The sequence below is a fragment of the Molossus molossus genome, unplaced genomic scaffold, assembly GCF_014108415.1.
Source record: "Molossus molossus isolate mMolMol1 unplaced genomic scaffold, mMolMol1.p scaffold_m16_p_14, whole genome shotgun sequence".
Taxonomy (NCBI): Eukaryota; Metazoa; Chordata; class Mammalia; order Chiroptera; family Molossidae; genus Molossus; species Molossus molossus.
The window spans coordinates 605,652-626,704 of record NW_023425349.1 but is presented as its reverse complement, the minus strand read 5'-3'; the positions used below and the strand labels follow the sequence as shown (position 1 = coordinate 626,704).

General features: G+C 57.5%; 1 protein-coding gene across 1 annotated transcript in view; it reads left to right on the top strand.

Annotated features, from left to right (window-relative positions):
- CACNA1B (calcium voltage-gated channel subunit alpha1 B) overlaps positions 1-21,053 on the top strand; it is a 146,586-nt gene that overhangs the window by 48,411 nt on the left and 77,122 nt on the right. The window contains exons 13-18 of the mRNA XM_036261371.1: positions 175-287; positions 1,674-1,805; positions 2,161-2,236; positions 11,299-11,416; positions 12,943-13,010; positions 15,795-15,901. Coding sequence (XP_036117264.1) covers positions 175-287; positions 1,674-1,805; positions 2,161-2,236; positions 11,299-11,416; positions 12,943-13,010; positions 15,795-15,901 — 614 coding nt within the window. The remainder of the gene's footprint in view (positions 1-174; positions 288-1,673; positions 1,806-2,160; positions 2,237-11,298; positions 11,417-12,942; positions 13,011-15,794; positions 15,902-21,053) is intronic.

Genomic DNA, 21,053 nt, shown 5'->3' with positions numbered 1-21,053 from the left:
GGGTCTAGGTGGGGAGGATGGACGCTGGGCCTGTGGACTGAGCTCCGTGCGAGGCATGGGCTTGAGCTGCGAGGCCATCGGGGCGAGGCTGCAGGGGCAGTGGGGACACTGCTCGGACACACGTGTCAGGTGCGGGACGAGTGTGCACCGGAGGCTGACCCCCCTCCCTTGCAGGTCATCGTGGGGAGCATCTTCGAAGTGGTCTGGGCTGCCGTCAAGCCAGGGACCTCCTTCGGGATCAGCGTGCTGCGGGCGCTCCGGCTGCTGCGCATCTTCAAAGTCACCAAGTGCGTCGCCGCCTCTGGGCTCGGAGCGGGGTGCAGGCCACGCGAGGGGCTCACACAGCCTATGTGTTCCTGGGAGTGCATGCAGCTGGCTTTGATCTCAGCCGCCTGGGATCTTTTCTTGTGGCTTATGATTGTACAGACATAGACAGACAGAACGGCCCAGGCCAGGGCAGCAGCCCACACAATCTCATCTTGGCCTCGTCAGGACCACAGCCCTCCTCAGGTCATCCTGACTGGCCTCTGTCTGACCGTACTCCCAGTTTCTTCCACTTGGTTGCTTGCCTCACCCTAGAAGTGAGTTGTTTTGTGTTGCCCACAAGAAGACTGAGGCCCAGCAGGGTTGACGTAGTTGGTGAGGACCCTCTCAGCTGGGGCTGTGGCGATGGGACTGGGAGATACCTCGTCCTCAAATGTAGTCTTCCCAGCACAGGGCCAGGCAGCATGCGGGCCCAGCTTTGCCACAGGTCTGAGGCTCCTCCAGGGAGCCGTTGGGTGTGGAGCCCATGAGGCGCCAGCGTGGGTCTCCGTGCAGCCACTGCCCCTGGGCCCCAGCAGCTGCAGACCCTGGAGCACGATGTAAAACTGTGCCTGTGCGGGGGCCCCGGCTCCAAGTCCCCTAGTGGGGCATGCGGCCAGTCTCCCTGGGTCTGGGCTGATGATGGTGCCAGGGGGAGAGCTGTGTGCTCTGGGCTCTGCACGGTTGGGGTGTGGTTGCAGGGGACCAGCCACTTTGAGGAGTAGCAGCGAGGCTGCCGGTGGACTTCAGGGGGCCTGTGTGCGGAGGGTTCAGGAGAATGAGGGGGATTGGGGGTCTGGCCTCCAGGAGCACTTGAGGGTGGATGGAGGGATGCTGGGGGCACCAAGGAGAGAGTCTGAGAGGGACCTGGTGCTGGGTGTGCAGCCCCGTCCACAGCGCTGACCTGAGGGTCCTTGTGGAAGGCATGGTGCTGATGTCTGTCCTCATGCGGGTCCTGTGGGGGTGCAGGCAGACATTGTCCTCACTCATAGCATTGACCTGAGGCTCTGTGGTCTGTTGGGGTGCTGGGGTGAAGAGCGGAGACCTGGATGAAGTCAGGTTGGGTGTGGCTGCCTGAGGGGGGTGTGTCATTCTGCTGAGCAGAGGGACCGGAGCAGGTTTGAGGAGTGGGTCCAGCACTGGACACATCAGCTGTGCCGTTCCCACAGGCCCTGGTAACAGGGATGCTAGGTCTAGAACTGTGGAGAAAAGCTCAGCCTCCTTCCAGGTGTGCAGCCCTTAGGGTTTAGAAGGTCCCGAAGCCACAGGTGTGACCACAGAGAGCCTGGGCAACAGTTAAATCAGTGTCCTGAGCTGGTGTCCCCCGCTGGGCACAGCCCTGGCTCAGACGGACCGTCTGTCCCTGACAGGTACTGGAACTCTTTGCGGAACCTGGTGGTGTCGTTGCTCAACTCCATGAAGTCCATCATCAGCCTCCTGTTCCTGCTCTTCCTCTTCATTGTGGTCTTCGCCCTGCTGGGCATGCAGCTGTTTGGGGGACAGTATGTGGCCCCAGGGGGAAGGAGGCCGGGCTCAGAGCAGCTGTTTGGGGGACAGTACGTGGCCCCAGGGGTAGGGAGGCCAGGCTCAGAGCAGCTATTTGGGGGACCGTTGTGGCCCCAGGGGGAGGGAGGCCAAGCTCAGAGCAGTTGTTTGGGGGACCGTTGTGGCCCCAGGGGGAAGGAGGCCGGGCTCAGAGCAGTGGGACTGTCCCCGCCGCCTCCACTGGCCTCCTCCCTGAAGGTCACCGTGCAGTGCAGCCCACCTGCAGCCTGTGCCGAACGTTGGTGCCGAGGGCCCAGGTGCTCCTGGCTCCTGAGGGAGCTGCCTTTTTCCAAGACTTCTTGTTTTTCTCAGGTTCAACTTTAAAGATCTAGAGACTCCGACAACCAACTTTGACACCTTCCCTGCTGCCATCCTCACTGTCTTCCAGGTAGGACTCCTGGCTCTGGGCACCCTCCGTCCTGCTCAGCTCCCTGGGTGCCAGGAAGGCAGCCTTCCTGCCCCTCCTTCTTAGCACTTCTGCTCAACCCAGACAGCTCACATTCCACCCGACTTCCCACAAACTCAGAAGTGCAGGGCCAGCCACAGGTCCCCATGCCCTGTGATGCCGCCCTCGGGGAGCTCCACTGTGCGGCAGCCACTGGGCTCCGAGCCCCAGTTCATTTCTCAGCCCTAAGGACCTGGGGTCATAGCAGCTTTTGTCCTTCGCAACTAACACAGCAAAGCAACCCAGACTCACCCTCCGCCCGCTCATGCCTGCAGGGTACCTGCCACATCTGTGCTCGTGGGCTCCCCTCTGATGACACTCTCGCTCGAGTACTCCCCTCAGGGCTGTGGCTCCACAGACACCCCTGCCAACCATGTCTGTCCCACGAGACTCCACATCTGAGACCGAGCAGTTGGGGGTAGTGGTTTTGCCTGCACTGACTCAGGGCTCAGCCCGGCCCCTGGCCGCTCGGACTGCCGGCCCTCACCCAGCCAAACCTGGAGCCTGCAGCCTGTGCCAGGAGAGGGGTCCTCCTAGCCAAACTGGATGACTGCTGAGAGTCATCCAGTCCCCGTGTCGTCCGTGACGCCTCCCCTTCTCTCGTCCTGGGTGGGAGCCTGCAGCTTCTCGGTCCTCAGTGACAGCCAAGCAGGGGGGCTGCTCCTGGAGGCCTCCTGCCCCTGGCCTGCTGGGACCTGAGCTGTCCTCACCTGCTTCCAGTCTGACCACCTGGAGTCGCTCTGGGACTCGTCCTGCTCTGGGGTGTCCTGAGTGCGGGATGTCTGCGAGCCCCGCCACTCGCACCTTCTGGCTGCCGCGTCAAAACCTTGGCTCACTCATGGGCCGTGTCTTCCAAAACCGGGTCCCAGGTGTCTCTAGCACTTAGTGGGAAGAGGGTCCTTGGCTCTGGGGCCAAGATGAATGGTCTCTAGGCTGGGCCACTAGCAGAGGAGGCCACAGCCTCCCCGAGCAGGGTCTCCTGCTCCTGGACAGGCAGGAGCGCCTGTCTCTCTGGACCCAGGACTAACTGACCAGTGGGGTGCCGGGTGTCAGGCGAGGGGAGTCGGCAGGAGTGGGTCCGACAGAGCAGGGAGGGACACGGGGTGTGGTGGGGAAGCATAGGGTGTTGGAAGAAGGGGCTGCACCAGCCTGGTGGGCCTCGCGCCATGCCATGAGGCTGTCTGTGCCCAGTGGGACCATCACAGTGGTGTCCCAGCATGGAGGAGACGTGACTGACAACTCTGCTTTGCTGTGTCCGTTGCAAGGAAAGACCTGGGTGTAGTTGGTGGTGGTGGTATGGGGAGCAGGGGGACAAAAAGACCAAGGTAGGAGAGAAAGATGGGTTCTGATCAGATGGTGCTCGATTTGGACCGTAGGGCCCCTCTGCTCTGAACACAGGAGCAAGATATTAAGTACATTTAGAAAGTAGAAGGCCCACGCCAAGTGGAAAGCAGTCTCTGCAGGCTGGAAACGGAACGGTGGGGGAGGTGCAGGGACCCAGACACCCGAACATGGTCTGGTGAGAGGCAGGCGGGCTGGGTGTCGAGGTGGGCACGCACTGGGCACTCAGCGCTGGGGAAGGGAGGTGTGTGGCCCAGGAGGGGCTGAGGAGGGCTGACCGTGGCTGGAGCAGACTGGGAAGAGCACAGGGCAAGCTGGGCAGGCCAGGCCTTGGCCCCACAGGGTGACGGTAGACCAACAGCCAGAGACCCAGGAGGGGAGGCCCTGCTGCTGAAGGCTGGAGAGAGACAGGCATGTGACCAGGGAGAAAACTACTTCAACGCTGTTCATAGTGCATCTGCAGACTGAACTGTGCGAAAGCCGACCCCACCCAAGGGGGCCAAGAACATCCACCGTCTGAAGGGGAGGTCCCTCCTAGGGCAGTGGGGGTGACTGAACAGACACAGGTGACTTCAAACTCAGTATGCTTACGGTCCTCCAAGAGCTCGTGGAAGGACTCATCTCCAAATCATGAAAGACAGGCACCTAAGAACCAAGACTAGGCCAACATGAGAAAAACGAAGAAATCCTAGAAATGAAAAGATGTAGCTTTTGTAGAAATGCAGGGTGAACTGTCCACGGCCGAGAGAGGAGGTGAGTGTCGGGGTGTACGGGCGCTGTGCCCACTGCCGCGTGGAGAGAGCTCGGCGTCTGGAGGGACGGGCCGCCCTGGGTGTCCCAGCATGAGTCTGAGCTGGTGCACAGAGGCGAGAGGAGAATGTGACTCGAACAAAAATAGTTCCAGACACACGTGATAAACAAAATCTTACAAATGACTCTAGAAAGATCTCCTAGGGAGGAGTGACAGTCTGAGGGTAGGCCTCACACAAGCAGTGATGCCAGAAGGGCTGGGAGAAGTCGCTTGAGAATATTGGAGACAGTCCCTGTCACCCTGGGAGTCCAGCTGGAGCGGACCAGACACATGAAGACCCGAGTGGAGAGCTGCACCGCTGCCCGACAGCAGCAGCGCTGACGTCAGCACGTTCAGCGGAGGGATAGTTCAGAAGAAACAGGTGCATTAAAGAGCCAAGAAGAAATAGAAAGCCCAAGCTCTTCCAGAAGTTGAACAGTTAGACATCGACCTGTCCAAGCCGCTGTGTACAGACAGTTTTACAAGTGAACTGTATAGATATTTTAAGAAATAAGGTATTCTAATGTCATACAGACCGCGCAGGAGGGGCTCAGGAGAGGCTCACAGACCTGTGAGGTGGGGTGACTGAGAGGGGAAGACCAGGCCAGCCAGTCCGTGGAAGGAAGACATGGAGACTGTCCCAGACATCCGCAGGGATGACGGCGGAGCCCATCTAGCTGTGCCTGATGTGGTCTCAGGAGTCAGCCTGGATTTGCCTTAGAAACACAAGGCAACTTAATGTTGGAAAGTCTAGTACTGTAGCTCATTATCTTAATAGATTAAAGAAGGAAAAAGCATTTGAACTCGAGCAAAAGCACAACCAACCGGAAGAGAGGATGGATGAAGTGTGACGGCGAATTTGTTACCTGTCTCCTCACTGCTTGGTGTGAGCACACCATTGTGCTCTCTATTTTGTATATGTTTGGAAATGCCCATAATCTCTTTTTTCTAAAAAAACAAAAACAAAATTGCATGATAAAACCCAACACTTATTTCAAATGCAGTCTTAGGTTATACTAGTATCAGGTAGTCTTAGTTCAGTAGAACAAGAGAAAATGAAATAAAATTTCTCAGGATTGACAAGAATTAAAGAAAAATGTCATTATTCACAGATGAAGTATTTGTACAGAGAATACTCGAGGGTTGTCATTGCAGAGGGTGTGGGGCAATTTGGTTATTTATAGAGAAAAACTTGAAGTTGGACTTCTACCTCGTACTAGATTTGAATATCAGTTCTGATGGGTTAAGACCTAAATGTGAAAAGCAAATCTGAAAACGTAGAAGAACATACAGGACTGTAACGTTATTAATTCAAGGCAGGGAAGGCCTTCTTAAAGAAGATATGAGCCCTGGCTGGTTTGGCTCAGTGTTTAGAGCATCAATCAGCCTGTGGTCCAGAGAGACCCGGGTTCAGTTCCCGCTAAGGGCATGTACCTTGGTTGCGGTTTGTCCCCGGCCCTGGTTGGGTCGTGTGGGTGGCAGCCACTCTATGGGTCCCTTTCACGTCGATGTTTCTCTCTCTCTCTCTCCCTCCCACTCTATCTGAACAAAAAATGGAAAAATATCCTTGGGTGAGGATAAAAATAAAAAAGAAAATATAAAAAGTACAGATCATAAAGGAAACCGTTGACAAATTTGACTATGAAAATAAAGATTTCTGTACATTGAAAAATACAAGAGTATTAATAACAACAGCTTCCACAAACCAGAGAAAAGACAGATCAAGTATTAGAAGGTGGTGAGGGCATAAGGAGGTCACTACCGGGAGAGGACAGTGGGCTGACGAGCAAACCTCAAGACTGTCCCCAGTTTTACCAGTAGTTGGGGAATGCAAATTAATCCCACAGAGAGACAGCCTTCCCACCTGTCAGTTTAGCTGAAATTTAGAAACCCAACAATATCGGATTTTAGAGATGTCGAGAAATGACATCCTTCATGCTGTTCATGGGTTGGGACATTCCCCGAGAGCAGCTTCTTACCTGATCCGCTGAACTTGGGCACACGCAGTTCCTGCTGTAGGTGGGGAGTGGGCTCTGGACCCCTGTGGCCGCCACAGCAGCAGTATCTGTCAGTGAACTCTCCCAGATACTGACAGAACTCTCCCCACCGGGCAATGGGTAGGAAGTGTGCTCTATCTGAGCAGCCGGGAGAATGAGCGGCCGGAACCGCAGGCGTTGACATGAACCAGTCCCACAAGCATAGTGCTGAGAAGAAGAGTGCATGGCATGTGGCACTGTGACAGGAAGACACGCCAAGCGACACTGTTGGCACACGCACCGTGAAGGTGTAGCAGCTCCGTGGGCGTGATCAGCACCGAATTCAGGGTGCTGTTCCCGGAGCGGGGGCGAGGGCGAGACAGCGGTTTTATCCAGGGATCCTCAGGCACATGTGAGGTTCGGTTTCGTAAGCTGGGGAGTGGGCACACAGAGGTTTGCTCGGTGTTCTCCCTCGTACCTTTCTGAATGTTTGATATTGTACATATTAAAATTAAAGGGATCCAGAAAGATAAACTAAGTAGCCTTTCAGCAAAGGAAGTTGGTGTCATAGTAACATCAGCCAGAATAGCAAGGTAGAAAATCTTTGAGCGAAAGTGAAGAGCATCACAACATGGTAAAAGGGAGCTGCAGTCACAAGCTGCCGACACGGAGCCCGAAGTGCACGCGCAGGCGCCAAGGATTCCAGGGAGAAGCCCAGGGTTCAGAAGCCAGCCGCTGCTCACATCACCAGGGAGTCCCTACAAACACGAAGGTGTTGCTGCCCTGCTCGGCGTGTTCCTGACGTGATGCACATAAACAAACCTCCAGGAAACAGCCCCTGAAACCGCCGTCTTTGAAAGCTGAAGGGTTGAGGTAAAGACAACTTCGCAACAGATAACACAGAATGTTTAGAACTGAACAATGATACGAAAATGATGGGAGGAGGCTGAAGCAATACTTGGAGGAAAATATATGATCCTAAATGCAATTCTCAAAATAAAAGAGACTAAAAATAAACTAGTTAAGTACTCATCTTGAAATCTAGAAAAAAGGATAATAGAGTAAACCAAAGAAAACTGAAAGCAGGAAAAAAATGATAAGAACAGACATTAACGAAATGAAACTAACACCAAGATAACAAAACAATAAAAATCTTGGTCTCAAGAAGACTAGTAACTTTACAGCAAGACTGATCAAGAAAAAGACAAGTAAAAACTCATCCGAAAGGGAGGCATTACTGCAGAAAAAGGGGAGTTTTTACTCCCAAAGAATATTATGACACCTTTATGCTGATAGATTTGAAAATGTAGATGAAACATGCACTTTCATAGGAAAACGCCAATGGCTTAAATGAACTCACAATGCAATTTAAAATCTGAATAATTTATGACCATGAAAGAAATGGAATTTATAGTCAAAGCTCTCTTCCTGTCTTTCTGCCTCCTGCCTTAGGTCAGTGAGGTTCTCCAGGCCTTCAGGGAACAGATAATAACTCATTCAAGCCGTGTCAGAGAAAGGGAGGAACCATGTCACGAGGGGCCCACAGCCTTGACCCACTGCCAGGCAGCCACCGGGTGAGGAGAGCAAACTGCAGACCTAGTGTGGCCGCAGGAGCAAGTGTCTGTCTGGCCCGCTGACAGTCCTGGGCGCCCGGACACTGCCAGACACTTGGCAGGTGTCTGAATGTTTGCTCGGCGAAGGTAGACTCAAGCAGTCTGCAGTGAAACATTACAAATCAAATCCAGCTGAGTGTAGAGCAGAGCTCCAGAGCTGGGCTGTGTCTGCACAGTAGTGAGAGGATTTGTCCACACGAATGCCCATCTCTACAGGCCAGGAGAACAACAAGTAGTCAGTAGAAGTAGAAAGATAAAACATCGATATCATGATAAAAATGCCTTTCACTGAGAACTGATAGGATTCAAAAAATAAACCTCAGCAAGGTGGGGGATAGCTAAGAGGTATGGGTTTCTTTTTCTGAGGGAAGTGAAAATATTCTAAATCTGACTGTGTAATGGTTGCGCACCTCTGTGAATGTACCAAAAACATTGGATTATACACTTTAAATGACTGAATTATGTGGTATGTGAGTTATAGCTCAGCAAGACGGTGATTTGAAAAGACCATGGCCAGCCCCACAGATAGATTGTCAACTGCGCCCACGGGTGCCCGGGTCGAGTGTGGTTTCCAGTGGTCTTGATGTCTGGACGAGGTCAGCAGGAAAGTCAGTAGACTGAGGACAGCGGATGGCTCCCGTGGGGTGGGGAGTCGCCTGCCTCTTCAGCTGGGACGACTGTCTTCTCTTGCTTCAGGCTCAGACTGGATGCGCTGTGGCCTTCTCAGGCAGCTGACATGGGAGCGCCAGCCTCCTGCCACGCGGTTGTTCCTGGGGGTGCCCACTGGCTCCGTTTCTCGGGAGAAACTGGACTGGCACAGATGGCAGGCGTCACAGCGACAGGAGAACAGGGCGCCTGGCGCTCAGCCGTGAGGGCAGTGCAGGTGGAGGAGGGAAGGTGGACAGTTTGGAAAGGAACAGACACAACTTGTTCTCGAGTGATGGGATTATTCGTGTAGGGAATCTGAGAGAATCGGTTAGAAATCTTGAGAATTAATCAGTGTTGCTGAATACAAGACCAGCATATAAAAATTCAGCTTTTGTATGACAACACCATTCAACTAGAAAAGTCTGTTAAAGTGGAAGGTTCACTCACAGTAGTAACAAAAGTTACAAGGTACCCAGAATAAATCTGTGAGAAGTATGCAAGAATTTCATGGGGGAAACTGTACATCACTATTAAAGGACTTAAAGAAACGAATCCGTGAAGTGGCGAACTTCTGGAAGGGAGCCTTACGTGGTAAAGGTAGCAGTTGCCCTTGCTCTTATCTGTGGGTCCGATGGTCCCGAGCCTGGGTTCCTATGGGACAGCTCTTGGGATTCAGCATTTAGACTCTTTGGAGGAGCAAATAAATATCCAAGAACAGCCAGGTACTCAAGGGAGGGACTCACCCCACTGCATAGCAAGACTTTTTAAAAAGCTACAGTAATGAAGATTATGAGGTATGAAGAGAAAATATCAAAAGAATACAAAAGAGAGCCCAGAAAATGCCCAGATCTAGGTGGGAAGCTGGCCGAATGAGAATGGTGGCGTCATTCAAGGCGGTCAGGGTGAACTGCTAAAAGTGAGCGGGGGGGACCGGCTTTCCATTGGGAAAAGGACATCACCCCTGCACGCGCACAGAGACCACACCCCAGCTGTATTAGAAACCTACATGAAAAACAACTAAAAAGGACTTGAAGAAAACAGAAAAATAGCCTTATGATCTGGGGATGGAGAGGAATTTCTTAAGGCACAAAAAACAGACACCCTAAAAGAAAATGCTGGTACTTTTGACTACATTATGCCTTTTTCTAATACAAAAAGCAAAGAGAAGACCAGGAGATGTTTCCAAAAAACATTGGAGATAAAGGATTAGCATCCACCGGAATACATAAGGATTTCTCAAAGATCAGTGAGAAAAAGATAGGTCTTTGGCTGGCCACCAGAGAGCTGAGTAGCTTGGGATGCTTGACATCATGTGCCCTCAGCAGCTTGTCTGTTCACCCCCATGAGGCGGGGACTGTCAGGGCATGCTGATGCCAAGGTGCAGGAGGGTGCCTGTGAGCAGCCCACACTGCTGGTGAGAGGGGGACTGGGTGACGTCTTCGCTCTGGCAGCATCGGGAAAGCCAGGGACGTGCACAGCTGGCCGTCCAGCAGCTCCAGCTCCGAACTCACGGCAACCCCTGGACATCACCTGTTGAGGGGGGAGGGGCGTGGGCCGATGAAGGGGAGGGTGCTGGGCAGTGGTTTGCACAGTGAGTGGGTTTGTGTGTGGACTCAGAAGACGTGACGTTGCACGGAAACGGCAAGTGTAGTGGAAGAGCGCGTGGTGTGTGTTCACAGACAATGGAGAGAACTGGACGTGGGTCCTGGCCAGGGCTTGGGCCACAGGACCTGATGCAAGCGACACGATGTGCACAGGTGTCCTCTCGGTGCTGCACACAGGAGTGTCAGTATCTTATCCTCTTGCGGTTTTCCAAAAATGCAAAGGAAAGACGTGTTTCCTCATGGAGGAGGACGGCATTAGCGCCCTCAGAGCCTCAACCCACTGGCCGTGGTGGCAGGAAGCAGAGGGTCAGAGGCCCTGACGCTCCTGCCTGGCCTGAGCGGCAGGGGCCCTTCCCAGAGCCTCAGTGTCCCCAACTGTAAGGCCACGAGCGAGCAGCTCCCCAGGAGAGCCCGTTTCTCGGCCCATGGCCAGTGGGCCCTCCTTGTCTCTGCCTGCCCTTTTCTCCTGCCTGGAGCTCCCTTTCAGTTTTGGCTGAAATTGTAGAGCATATTCATTTTTTAAGACCCAGCCCAGCTAGCAGCCACGTCCTTCCAGAAGTTTTCCTGCAGGGCCCTGGGCCACCTTTTCCTCCAGAGGCATCATCATCTGAAATCCTGTGTGTGTACATGAGGAGGGCAGTGTGCATGTGTGTGGTGTACATGCATGTTTGTGCAGTGTGTGTGCATGCACGTGTGCATGTACATGAGATGTGTGCACGTGCACTGTAGCACATGTATGTGTGGTGTGCGCATGCATGTGCGCATGCAGTCTGCATGTGTGTGCATACGTGTATGGTGCGTGTGAGTGCAGGTGGTGTGTGCACAATGCATACATGTGCGGTGTGTGCAAATGCATGCATGTGTGTGCGTCATGTGCATTGTGTGCATGTATGATGTATGTGCAGTGTGTGTGCATGTGTGTGCAATGTGTGAGTGTGGTGTGTGTGGGTGCATGCGTGGTGTGTGCACGGTGTGTGTGTACGTGTGTGGCAGTAGCCCTGCAGGCACGCCCTGTGGTGCTCACCCTCCCCAGATCCTGACAGGAGAGGACTGGAACGCAGTGATGTATCACGGGATTGAGTCACAAGGTGGAGTCAGCAAAGGCATGTTCTCATCCTTTTACTTCATCGTCTTGACGCTGTTTGGAAACTGTATCCTTCTGTGGGGCTGGGCTGCAGATAGGGCAGTGGTCTGGTGTGCACCGCCACCATTCTGACCCTGCACACGCAGGCTGAGCGTGTTGGCTCTCAGGACGCCCGTCCCATCCGGACTCACTCCTGCACCTGTGTCCCTCTGGGCCTGCGGGGCATAGCCATAGTCCTGTCCCTGGGAATGGAAGGCCGCTGAGGGTGCCCATGGCTGTGGGTAGTGCTGGAGGCGGCAGCTCGGCCTGTGTCCTGTCCTGAACAGGCTTGCCCATGAGGAAGTGTCCCTGAGACACGGGCAGGGGCCTGACCAACAAGGGACATCGTTGTCAGAGTTAACTGCTGCTTGAGGTCGAGCTGGCCCAGAGACCCTGTGAGCATATTTGCAACCCTGTGGTCGGGGCGGGGGTGGTGTTAGTTCCTAGGCCTGGGGTGAAGAGACTGAATTACATGGTACAAAGATCCTGACTGGTCCGACTCTGTCTCCAGAGGACACGGGCCATGTCTGGGACAATGTGGTCAGGATGGGGAGGCTGCTGCTCACCACCAGGACACAAGGTTGCTGGACCCAGTGTCTGCAGTGCCCAAGAGTGAAGTGACGGGTGCTGCCCTGGGCCCAGGCACAGCACAGAGGGCTGAGGGCATTGCTCCCGGCCCAGGTGGACGCAGAGCTGCTGCCTGGCACCAAGATGAGCCTGTGGGAAGAGGCAGCTGTGTGATGGGGGCGTTGCATCGGAGTGACTCAGGTCAGTGGCACAGGAGGCCTGGCCCTGGAGCGGCTGGAGCAGGCCGGCCATGCTGCACAGGTTGTCGCCCTGTGGCGCTGGGACCCTGGCGGGCCCTCCCCTGGTGGCCTTTGCTCCTCATCTCTGAAAGGAGTCTGAGGAGCACTTTGCCCCAGGCCCGGGTGAGTGGGCGAGGTCCAGGCGGCTTGCTGCTGGGTGCTCAGCACCTGCCATCAGCTCGGCCCGCGGGCGCCCCGAGGCAGGGGACAGAGCCCCGGCCGGAGCTGGGTCTGAGATCTGGGCCCAGGGTGCGGTCACGGCAGGTTTGCGTGTCTCTGGCCTGTCCGATGTGGTCTGTCCACAGGACCCAGAGCTGAGGGGAGCCCGTGCCTCCAGTGAGGCAGGATGTGCTTGTCGGGCGGCTTCTCTCACTGGCCAGATACTGGGGACAGGGACAGGAGTAGGCATCCCCGGTCCCTCCGAGGAGGCAGGGCCAGTCAGTCCAGCAGGGCCTGAGCTTCCGACTGGAAAGTCAGCTCTGGAGACCTGGGTTGGGGAAGGGGTTTTTGTGGGCGTTAGGGGAAGTGGGAGAGCCACAGGCCCTGGTGGCTCTTCTGGGCTGTGTCTGGGATGACAGGGGCCATCAGGGCCAGGGGCTCTGAGGGGAATGTGGATGCCAAGGAAGGGAGGCTGAAGGTTACTCAGGATCTGGGGAGACGGAAGTCCTATTTCCATGAAGGAAGCATGGTGTGGCCACATACAATGTGTGGGGACAGAGGGTTCCCTTCCTTATCTGGAGCCCACTAGACACCTTGCTGAACGTTTTCCTGGCCATCGCTGTGGACAACCTTGCCAACGCCCAGGAGCTGACCAAGGTACGTAGGGAGGGACACTGCCGGCCAACCAGGTGCAGAAAGGGGTGGGGGGTGGCCCATGTCCGTCTGGATGAAGCCAGAGCCACGAGGAGGGCCAGGTCATGGTTAAGACCTGTGTGAGGACTGTTCAAAGTGTGGATGGGCAGGAGTGCGGTGGTCACTGGGGGGGGATGGCTGGTTCTGAGGGAGCAGGAAGAGCTGCCATGCTAGGGAGGCATGTGGCCACGAGGGCAGCCCTCGGAGTAGCCACAACCTGGGAACAGTGGCCAGAGGGCAGGAGCAGGTGGCTGAAGGAGGTGCAGCCCAGATAGGACCCCGAGAAGTGGTGGCCGGCTGCACTGACCTCAGAAGAGGGCCCCGCAGTACGTCACAAGGTCAGCATGACCGTGCAAGGGTACCAGGACCGCGAGGTGGGCTTCAGGGGACATCCAGCTCTGAAGGCTAGAGGTCCATGAAGGGACCCTCGCACTTGTCCTGGGCGGCGAGGGGACCCTGTGGTCAGTGCTAGGTGGGGTGGTTGGGTTGGGCAGTCAGGTGGCAGTACTGTCCTCAGACACTGGGCCTGGAGCAGCAGCCAGTGCTGCTTCCTCAGCATGTCTGTGCACAGCAGGACAGCGTCTGCCCTGTTAATGTCAGGTGCCCCCGTGGGCGCCATCTACTCTCATTTGTCCCTGAGCCTGCTGGGCATGTGGTTCTACACACCGCCCCTGCGGTTTCCCTGCAGCGGACACGGCCCCTGCCTGGTCACCTTCACCCCGCAGCCCAGCAGTGCTGCTGGCAACCCACTGTTCCAGTCTCGGCTGGTGCTCAGTGAGCCCAGAGCGCGGTGTGGAGGATGCTACCACCGGGTCAGGTTGGCTGGGAGGAGGTGCTGCCTCTGTTGCTGGTGCTGTGCCCCTTTCTGTGTCCCATCTTGGTGCCTGTGCCAGCCCGACAGGCCCACCGTGCACTCCCTGTGAGCACCGACGGTCCAGCCACCGCAGTCCCCACATCCCAGCGCTCGGCACACTGCCCGCCTGGGGAGTGTGGCCGGGCTCTCCCAAGGAGGGCAGGTGCAGGACGTCTCTGCGGGCAGCGGAGGGGCAGGTGCGCCACGGCCCTCTGACAGTGCTGGGCAGGTGCCGAGCTCCCTGGGAGGTGCTCCAGGCCGAGCAGGCTGGTGTGACCCACCTTCCTCTGCCTCTGCTCAGCCGCCGTCCCCGCCAGGCTGGGCCCTGGTGCTGCCTGTGGGTCTCGACTCCCCCCCTTGCTCTGCCATGGCTCCTGAGGACTGGGGGCCCTGCTGGCTTGCCCATTTCTGTTGGCAGGAGGGGCCAAGACTGAGCCCCGCCCTCCAGGAGGAGGTGCAGAATGGGCTGAGCCCCTGGTGGGGCTGCTTGTGCTGGGGACCCATGTAACCACAGAGCTCTTCTTGGTGTCAGCAGTTGGGGACCACATGGACTGGGGCAGGGGTGAGCTGAGTTCTTCAGGTATGGCTGTGGGTGAGGACACGCCCAGGAACTGATGTCCTGGGCCCTGCTCCTGCTCAGACACCGACTGTCCTGGCTCAGGAACTCCCTTCCTGTGGGGGTCAGGGCAGGTGGAGGCCTGTCCATCAGGCTGGCCGAGAGCTCCAAAGGGTGGGCTGGCTCTCCTTCCTTTATACTCCCTTAAGTAGACTCGTTCACTTTTTGAAGTGGAAATAAACTCAGGTTGGGTTTGTCTGTAAAACGTTGTGTGGGGTGGCATCCTCCCCCCTCTCCCCCAGGGCTGTGAGCCACAGTGGTGTCCAGAGCTGAGGAAGGGCCTGGCTGGGGTTCCGTGGGATCTGGCTCTGCGCCCCTTCTGCAGCCCGAGCTTACAGGTGTTGTCTCTGCTGGGCATCTGCAGGCAGCTAACAGGACTTAGTGTTTGCTGTTGCTACGGCCCTAAGAGCAGATTCAGGGTGTTGGGGGCATGTTGGGAATGCCAGCTCCCTGGGAGCCAGGTGGCCTGGGATTGGGGTTGGGGGAAGTAAGCAGCCAGCTGGCCACAGAAGCCTGGGCCCGTGCACTCAGCCTGGAGAGGTGGGTCTCGACCCCAGGAGCAGAGATGTGGGTTTTGCCCAGTGATGTGGGGTCAGGGCCAGAGGTCTGCCCACACATCCACTCCCTTCCCAGGGAGGCTAGGGGCAGGGCAGCATGTCTGCACACATGGGCACGTGCCGGCCCCCAGTGGCAGAGCCAGTGGTCCTCCGCAGGAACTAGGTGTGAAAGGGAACACCGGGCCAGGCCCTGCAGATGGTCATCCAGGTGTAGGGGCAACAGGGACTTTTCTCAGTCCCTGCCGGGATAAGTGGACAGGTAGGAAAGCACAGAGGTTGGTGACGGTTTCTGTGGGCGGCACTGGGCTGGGACCCAAGCTCAGGTGCGGAACTCTGGGCAGAGGCTGACAGGTTTGTGTGGCAGGTGCTCCTGGGGCGGGCTGGGGGATGAAGGGAGGGTGGGGTCTGCATTCGGACAGGAGGGCTGAAGTGCTGTGCACAGATGCGCTGGGTCCCTGGGGCTGGGCTCAGGAGTGGGGCTGTCATCTTGGGAGCACATGGGTAGGGACTGCGAGGCAGGGAGCTTGGGGACCATCACCTTGCACAGCAGGCATAGATGGGGATCCCTGTGTGGAATGGGGTTCAGTGCTGGGAGTGGGGGAGTCGTGCTAATGCGGGAGCTGCTGCCTGGCCCCAGGCTCATATGACAGGAAGGACTCGGGCCAGGAGGCAGAGGGAGGTGCACGCGGAGCTCTGAAGGGCGGCCACCTCTGTGCTCACAGGACGAAGAGGAAATGGAAGAGGCAGCCAGTCAGAAGCTCGCTCTGCAGAAGGCCAAGGGAGGGGCTGGAGTCAGCCCAGTGCCAGCCGCGGATGCCTCTGTCGCCACGTAAGGTGTCCCCCCACCCTCGATTGCGATGGCAGGAAATGTCATCATCTCTCCTGCAGGAGCCCAGAAGCAAAGGGTTCACCAGGGGACACCCCTGTGGCTTACCCCGGTGTGAGCAGGAGCAGGGCGTGGCAGCTCATGGACCTCATGTGGTGGGTGGGTGGGCTCTGCTGGAGGTATTGACTCCTTGACCGTCTTGGGAGGCCCCAGGCCCTCCTCTGAGCAAAGCCCACAAGTTAGGGGTCTAAGGAGTCAACTGGTCTGTTACAGCTTTTTCAGAAATGTATTTGGTGAACCCAGAGATTCTCGGTAGTACTTCAGCAGCCCAAACGATGTAATGCATTTCCAAAAATGTCTGAGGTTTTGGTGTTGGGCCCGAGGTAAAGGTGGGGAAGCTTCCATGATGAGAGAAGGTAAAGGTGGGGCCAAGGCTCCGAGGGGAGACTCAGGTCGCTGCACGGTTCCGCTGAGCCTCCGGCATGTTGTGGAAGCACGCCTGGAAACACTGGGGACGGCAGCGTGGGGACAGAGCGCAGCCCAGCTGCAGTGGTCTGGGGGCGGTCAGCCCAGGGGAAAGGAGGTGTAGCAGGAGGTGGGAACGTCTGGCCCGTGGCCTGGTCACAGGGTGACAGCACAGAGGCTGTCTCTTCTAGCAGGGGCCCCTCTCTGGCCAGGCTGAGTTCAGCTCCGTGACCACCCATCACACACCTCCCACTTCCCGGCTGATCCCTGGGCCAGCACTTCTGTGAGCACTGTGGCCGTGGCACCGGGACAGCCGCAGGCACATCTGTGCTGCTGAGAGTGCGTGCTGCACGCCGGAGTCTGCCTGTGCACGTGCTGTGTGTGCACGTGCTGTGTGTGCGTGTGCACCTGCTGTGTGTGCATGTGCTGTGTGTGCATGTGCGAGGGGTGCCGCACCAGTGTGAGCAGGCATCACAGCAACCCTGTTGCTGCTTGGCGGTCCCAGGGCGAGGGCCTGTTTGCTAGGAAGGTGTTGCAGAGGACCTGTGTCTGAGCCCGGCGCAGCGCACCAGCCTCTGGTGGAAAAGTAGAGGAAGTTGCAGGCCCCTGGAGCCCATGCAGGGAGGCGAATGATCTGTTGTCTGGCCCATTCAGTTACTTGATCTGCTTGTTCTGGGCTGCTGTGAGGACCACCCTTCTGGGCCCTTCTCCCCAGTGTCCAAGGCTGGGCTGCTGTGGGGCAGCGCTGAGCCCATGAGCCTCTACTTGCTCCCATGGCCGTGGGTCTGTGGCGGTGCTGCTCTGCGGCTTCTGGAGGCGCGGGCACCCCATGGCCTGGTCCCTGTGGGTGTGCGGCAGGGTGAGGCCTCAGAGAGGAGGGTGCTGGGCCTTCCACTCAGTCCCGGGGAGCACATCAGGCCACCAAAACGGGCTGCGCACGCTCTTGCACCTCCTCCATTCCCTTCCAGGGACACCGCTCTGTGGGAAGAAGGCTGTGAATAGGCACCCAGGCCTGGGTCCTGTGACACCAGCTGTTGGTTGATCACTGCCCTGTGCTTCTTTTCTGCCCCTGGGTCCCACGCTCAGAGGGAGCGTGTCCATGTCACAGCCAGCCGGGGGCATGCCCAGACGGCACTCCCTGTGGCCCCTGCGTGCTGGGCCCCGCAGGCTGTCCTGGGGAGCAGACCGAGGCCTGAGTCCTCTGGCATGTCCTCAGCCCCTCTGTCGGACACAGTCTGTCGGATGCAGCCACCAGGGACCCTGCACTGGCGAGGCCTGCCCCTGGGCGTGTGAGGCCTGTCAATATGAGGGGTCTGTGGTTGTTTGCTCAGACCTCTGGTGTCCGTCCGTCCTCTGTCCCTCTCCCAAGTTCCATTCTCCTGGTGACCGTGCTAGGTGGATGGGCGGTGCCTGCTCCCCCCAGGGTGTGTCTATGACGAGCTGCCTGGTGGGTGAGGAGAGCCAGCTCCAGGTTGATCTGCACCCTGACCCTGCTCCCATGCTGTGCTGTGTGGCCTGTGAGATGGGAGGACTGGCCAAGGTGCTTTCTGGGACACTTGGGTGCTGATGGGACTGTGGTTGCCCTTGGTGGTGGAGGGGCTTTCTTCAGCATTGTGCAGCTTGACACAGATGGTGGCCAGGGACAGAGGCCCTGTGCTGGATCCCCTTGGGGGGCCTGTGTCCCCTAGAGGTTGCCTGGGGCTTTGAGTATCTTTGGCCTCAGGTGGTGGTCACTTCAGGCTCCTGGAAGGGAAGAGATGCTAAGGTTGATGTGGTCTTTCTGGTTGTCTGTGCGGTCACCTCACTGTCCTGGACTTCTGTACTGGCTGCGCACACTTGCTGGCACATTTCCTGTCTACCCCACACTCACACCCCCACACACCACACTCACCTCACACACCCATACACACTCACACCACACACCACACTCACCTGCACTCACTTCACACACACTCCTACACACACTCACCTCACACACACCCCACACCCACACACACACCACTCTCACCCACACTCACCCACACACCTACCCACACACACCCACACACCACTTACCCACACACCATACACACCCACACTCACCCCACTCACACTCAGACTCACACCCACACACCACACTCATACATCCACACACCACACTCACCCACCCACACTCACTCACACTCACACACCACATCCACACACCATACTCATTCACACATCTACACACACCCACACACGCTCCCATCTGCCCCACACTCACTCTCATATGTGTTCCCATTTACCCCCACTCTCATCGCATTCACACTGTCACACTTACCTCCACACACTTTCTCAGCTGCACATGTTCACACTAACATGCACACACATTCCCATTTACCTCCCACACATACCACTCATTCACACACACACACACTCACGTACGCACTCACACATGCAGTCGCACACTGCTTTGCACACTCCGCACCTGGGCCTGCCAGGTGAGGTGCTTTGAGTGCCTTGCACACGTCTGTGAACTTGACTGCAGGAGCAGCTGGGACCCCACGGCCTCCCCTGGGGAACTGCCTTGAGCAGAAGTGGGTGTCAGATGTTTGGCTTCTCTGTTGGTTTTGGAAAAGCTTCCAGAAAGGCCCTTGGGAATGTTGGAGCCACACCCAAGGGAAGAAGGTTGAGGATGTAACCTTTTTGCCTCTGGGAAGGGTCACGGTGGCTTAGAGCTGGGTCTGAGGGCCATGGAGGGTGGGCCGGAGTGGCAGGTCGGGCAGGAGGGCCCAGGAGACACCTGTGGTCAGTCTGTGCTAGCTGCTCTCTCCATCTGAAGGCAGGCGTACCAGCCCTGCCAAGTGGCGCTTCGGTGGGAGGGGGGCTGCTTGGAATCGAGGGACGGTCGGTGCAGCTCTGTCCTTCAGGGACAGGTTTGCCCAGCTGGGATAGGCGGCACCCAGGATAACACTGTCATCTTCCAGCCGCTGTGGGGTCTGCTGTGTTCACGTCAGTCTCACTTATTTCCTGGATGCTCTTCCTTCCTCAACTTCTCTTTTCCCCCGAGGTCACGGCTGGTGTCCATCTGACGGATGTGTCCCTGGCCTCCTGCCCAGATGCTCACCGTAGCCTGCACGCTGGCCTGGCACAGCTCACACGTGTGCTCGCGTCTCTTAGAGCTCGCTCTGGTTTCTTACTTTTGTCTGTTTTGTTTCTTGCATGTGCAGTTTTGTAAAGCAAACTCGGGGTACTGTCTCTCGCAGCTCGTCTGTCTCCAGCGTAAACTCACCGTGAGTCGCTATGCTACAATCCCCGCGCTGGCTTCATGAGAACAACACGCCAACACCTTCCCCATCCCAGCTCTGCTCCCCACCTCGTCATCTGCTTCAGGGTCAGCCCAGGCAGCCTCCTGCAGCCTGGCGGGGCGGCAGGCACGCTTCCCGATGTCCCCAAGTTCTGCTTACGGGCACCAGACTCTCTGAGCTTAGCCCGTTTTCCTCTTCCTCCTGGTCTTTGTCCTCTTGTTGGCTGGCTGTGTGTTGTTCCTGGGGTCTCTTTGGGGTCCCCATGAAGTAGAGTGCTCATCAGTACTCACAAAGGACATTCATGGGGTCCTCCTGCTCACTCCTTCCTCTCTTGGGAGGGATGGACCTTTGACCCTCACGAAGCCCTTGTTCCAGCAAGAGCACCGCTGTGAGGCTCCCAGGAAACCAGCTGGAATGAGGGAGAGCCATGGAGACCCCTGGGGGCGTCCTGGGGTGACCCAGGGCTTCCTCCCTAGGCTCTGATCAGGCCTTGCAGGCGCGAGGTCTCTGGAGTGGCCAGTGCCCTCTGCAGCCTGGTGGGGCGGGAGCCCTGCAGCCGCACCGAGCGGGGCCGTCCTGCACAGGCGCTCGGGGCTGTGCTGTGGGCCCCTGGCTCTCGCAGGTGAGAGAGCGGGGCCCGGAGGCCTGCTCAGAGGCAGATGCACTGAGATGGGCGCAGGTGTGCGTGGTGTCGCACCAGGGCTGCCCTTGTGGTCAGCAGCCACGGGCGGCCTTTCTCAGTCCATAAACTGCAAAGCAGGGCACAGCAGTGTCTGGGCTGAGCCGTGCCTGCAGCCAGGGCAGTGCCTGGTGGAGCAGCCCCTCTGTGTGGCTCCTTGAAGAGACCGCGCAGTCAGCTTTGCCTGGATGGCAGTGTCCAGCCACACTGGCCTGTCGACGGGAGGGAAGCCCAGCCCTGCTCTCACGCTCCTGCGCTGCCTGTGAACTCGGCACAGGGTGCATCGAGGCCGGCTCTGTGCGGGCTGCTGACTCAGACACGGAGACTCACAGGAGAGGAGACCAGGGCCTGGCTGTGGGGTGGGCGCTGCAGACAGTGTGGGTGGCATGGGGCCTAGAGAAGCAGAGACCAGCAGGGCCAGGCGGAGCAGTGGGTCTCGCTTCCCAGGTGGCTCTGGGGAGAGCCCGCTAGCCCCTGGTGCTCTGCAATCCAGCCCACAGTTAGTCCAGCCCTGTGACCTGGGGCTGGTTCCTGGGGAAGAACAGCCTCAGCGGTGGGGGCACAGCCAGTCTCTCAGGATCCCTGGCCCCTCGTCTTACTGCCTGTCGCCCTGGCAGAGAGCTGGGCCTCAGACTGTGGCTGTGTCTGACAGGCTGCCACCCTGCCGACCGAGTGGCTTAGACTCCAGGCCCATCTGGGTGTGCTGGACTGACTGGGGGCCTGACGCTGTGACTGGCACCCTCAT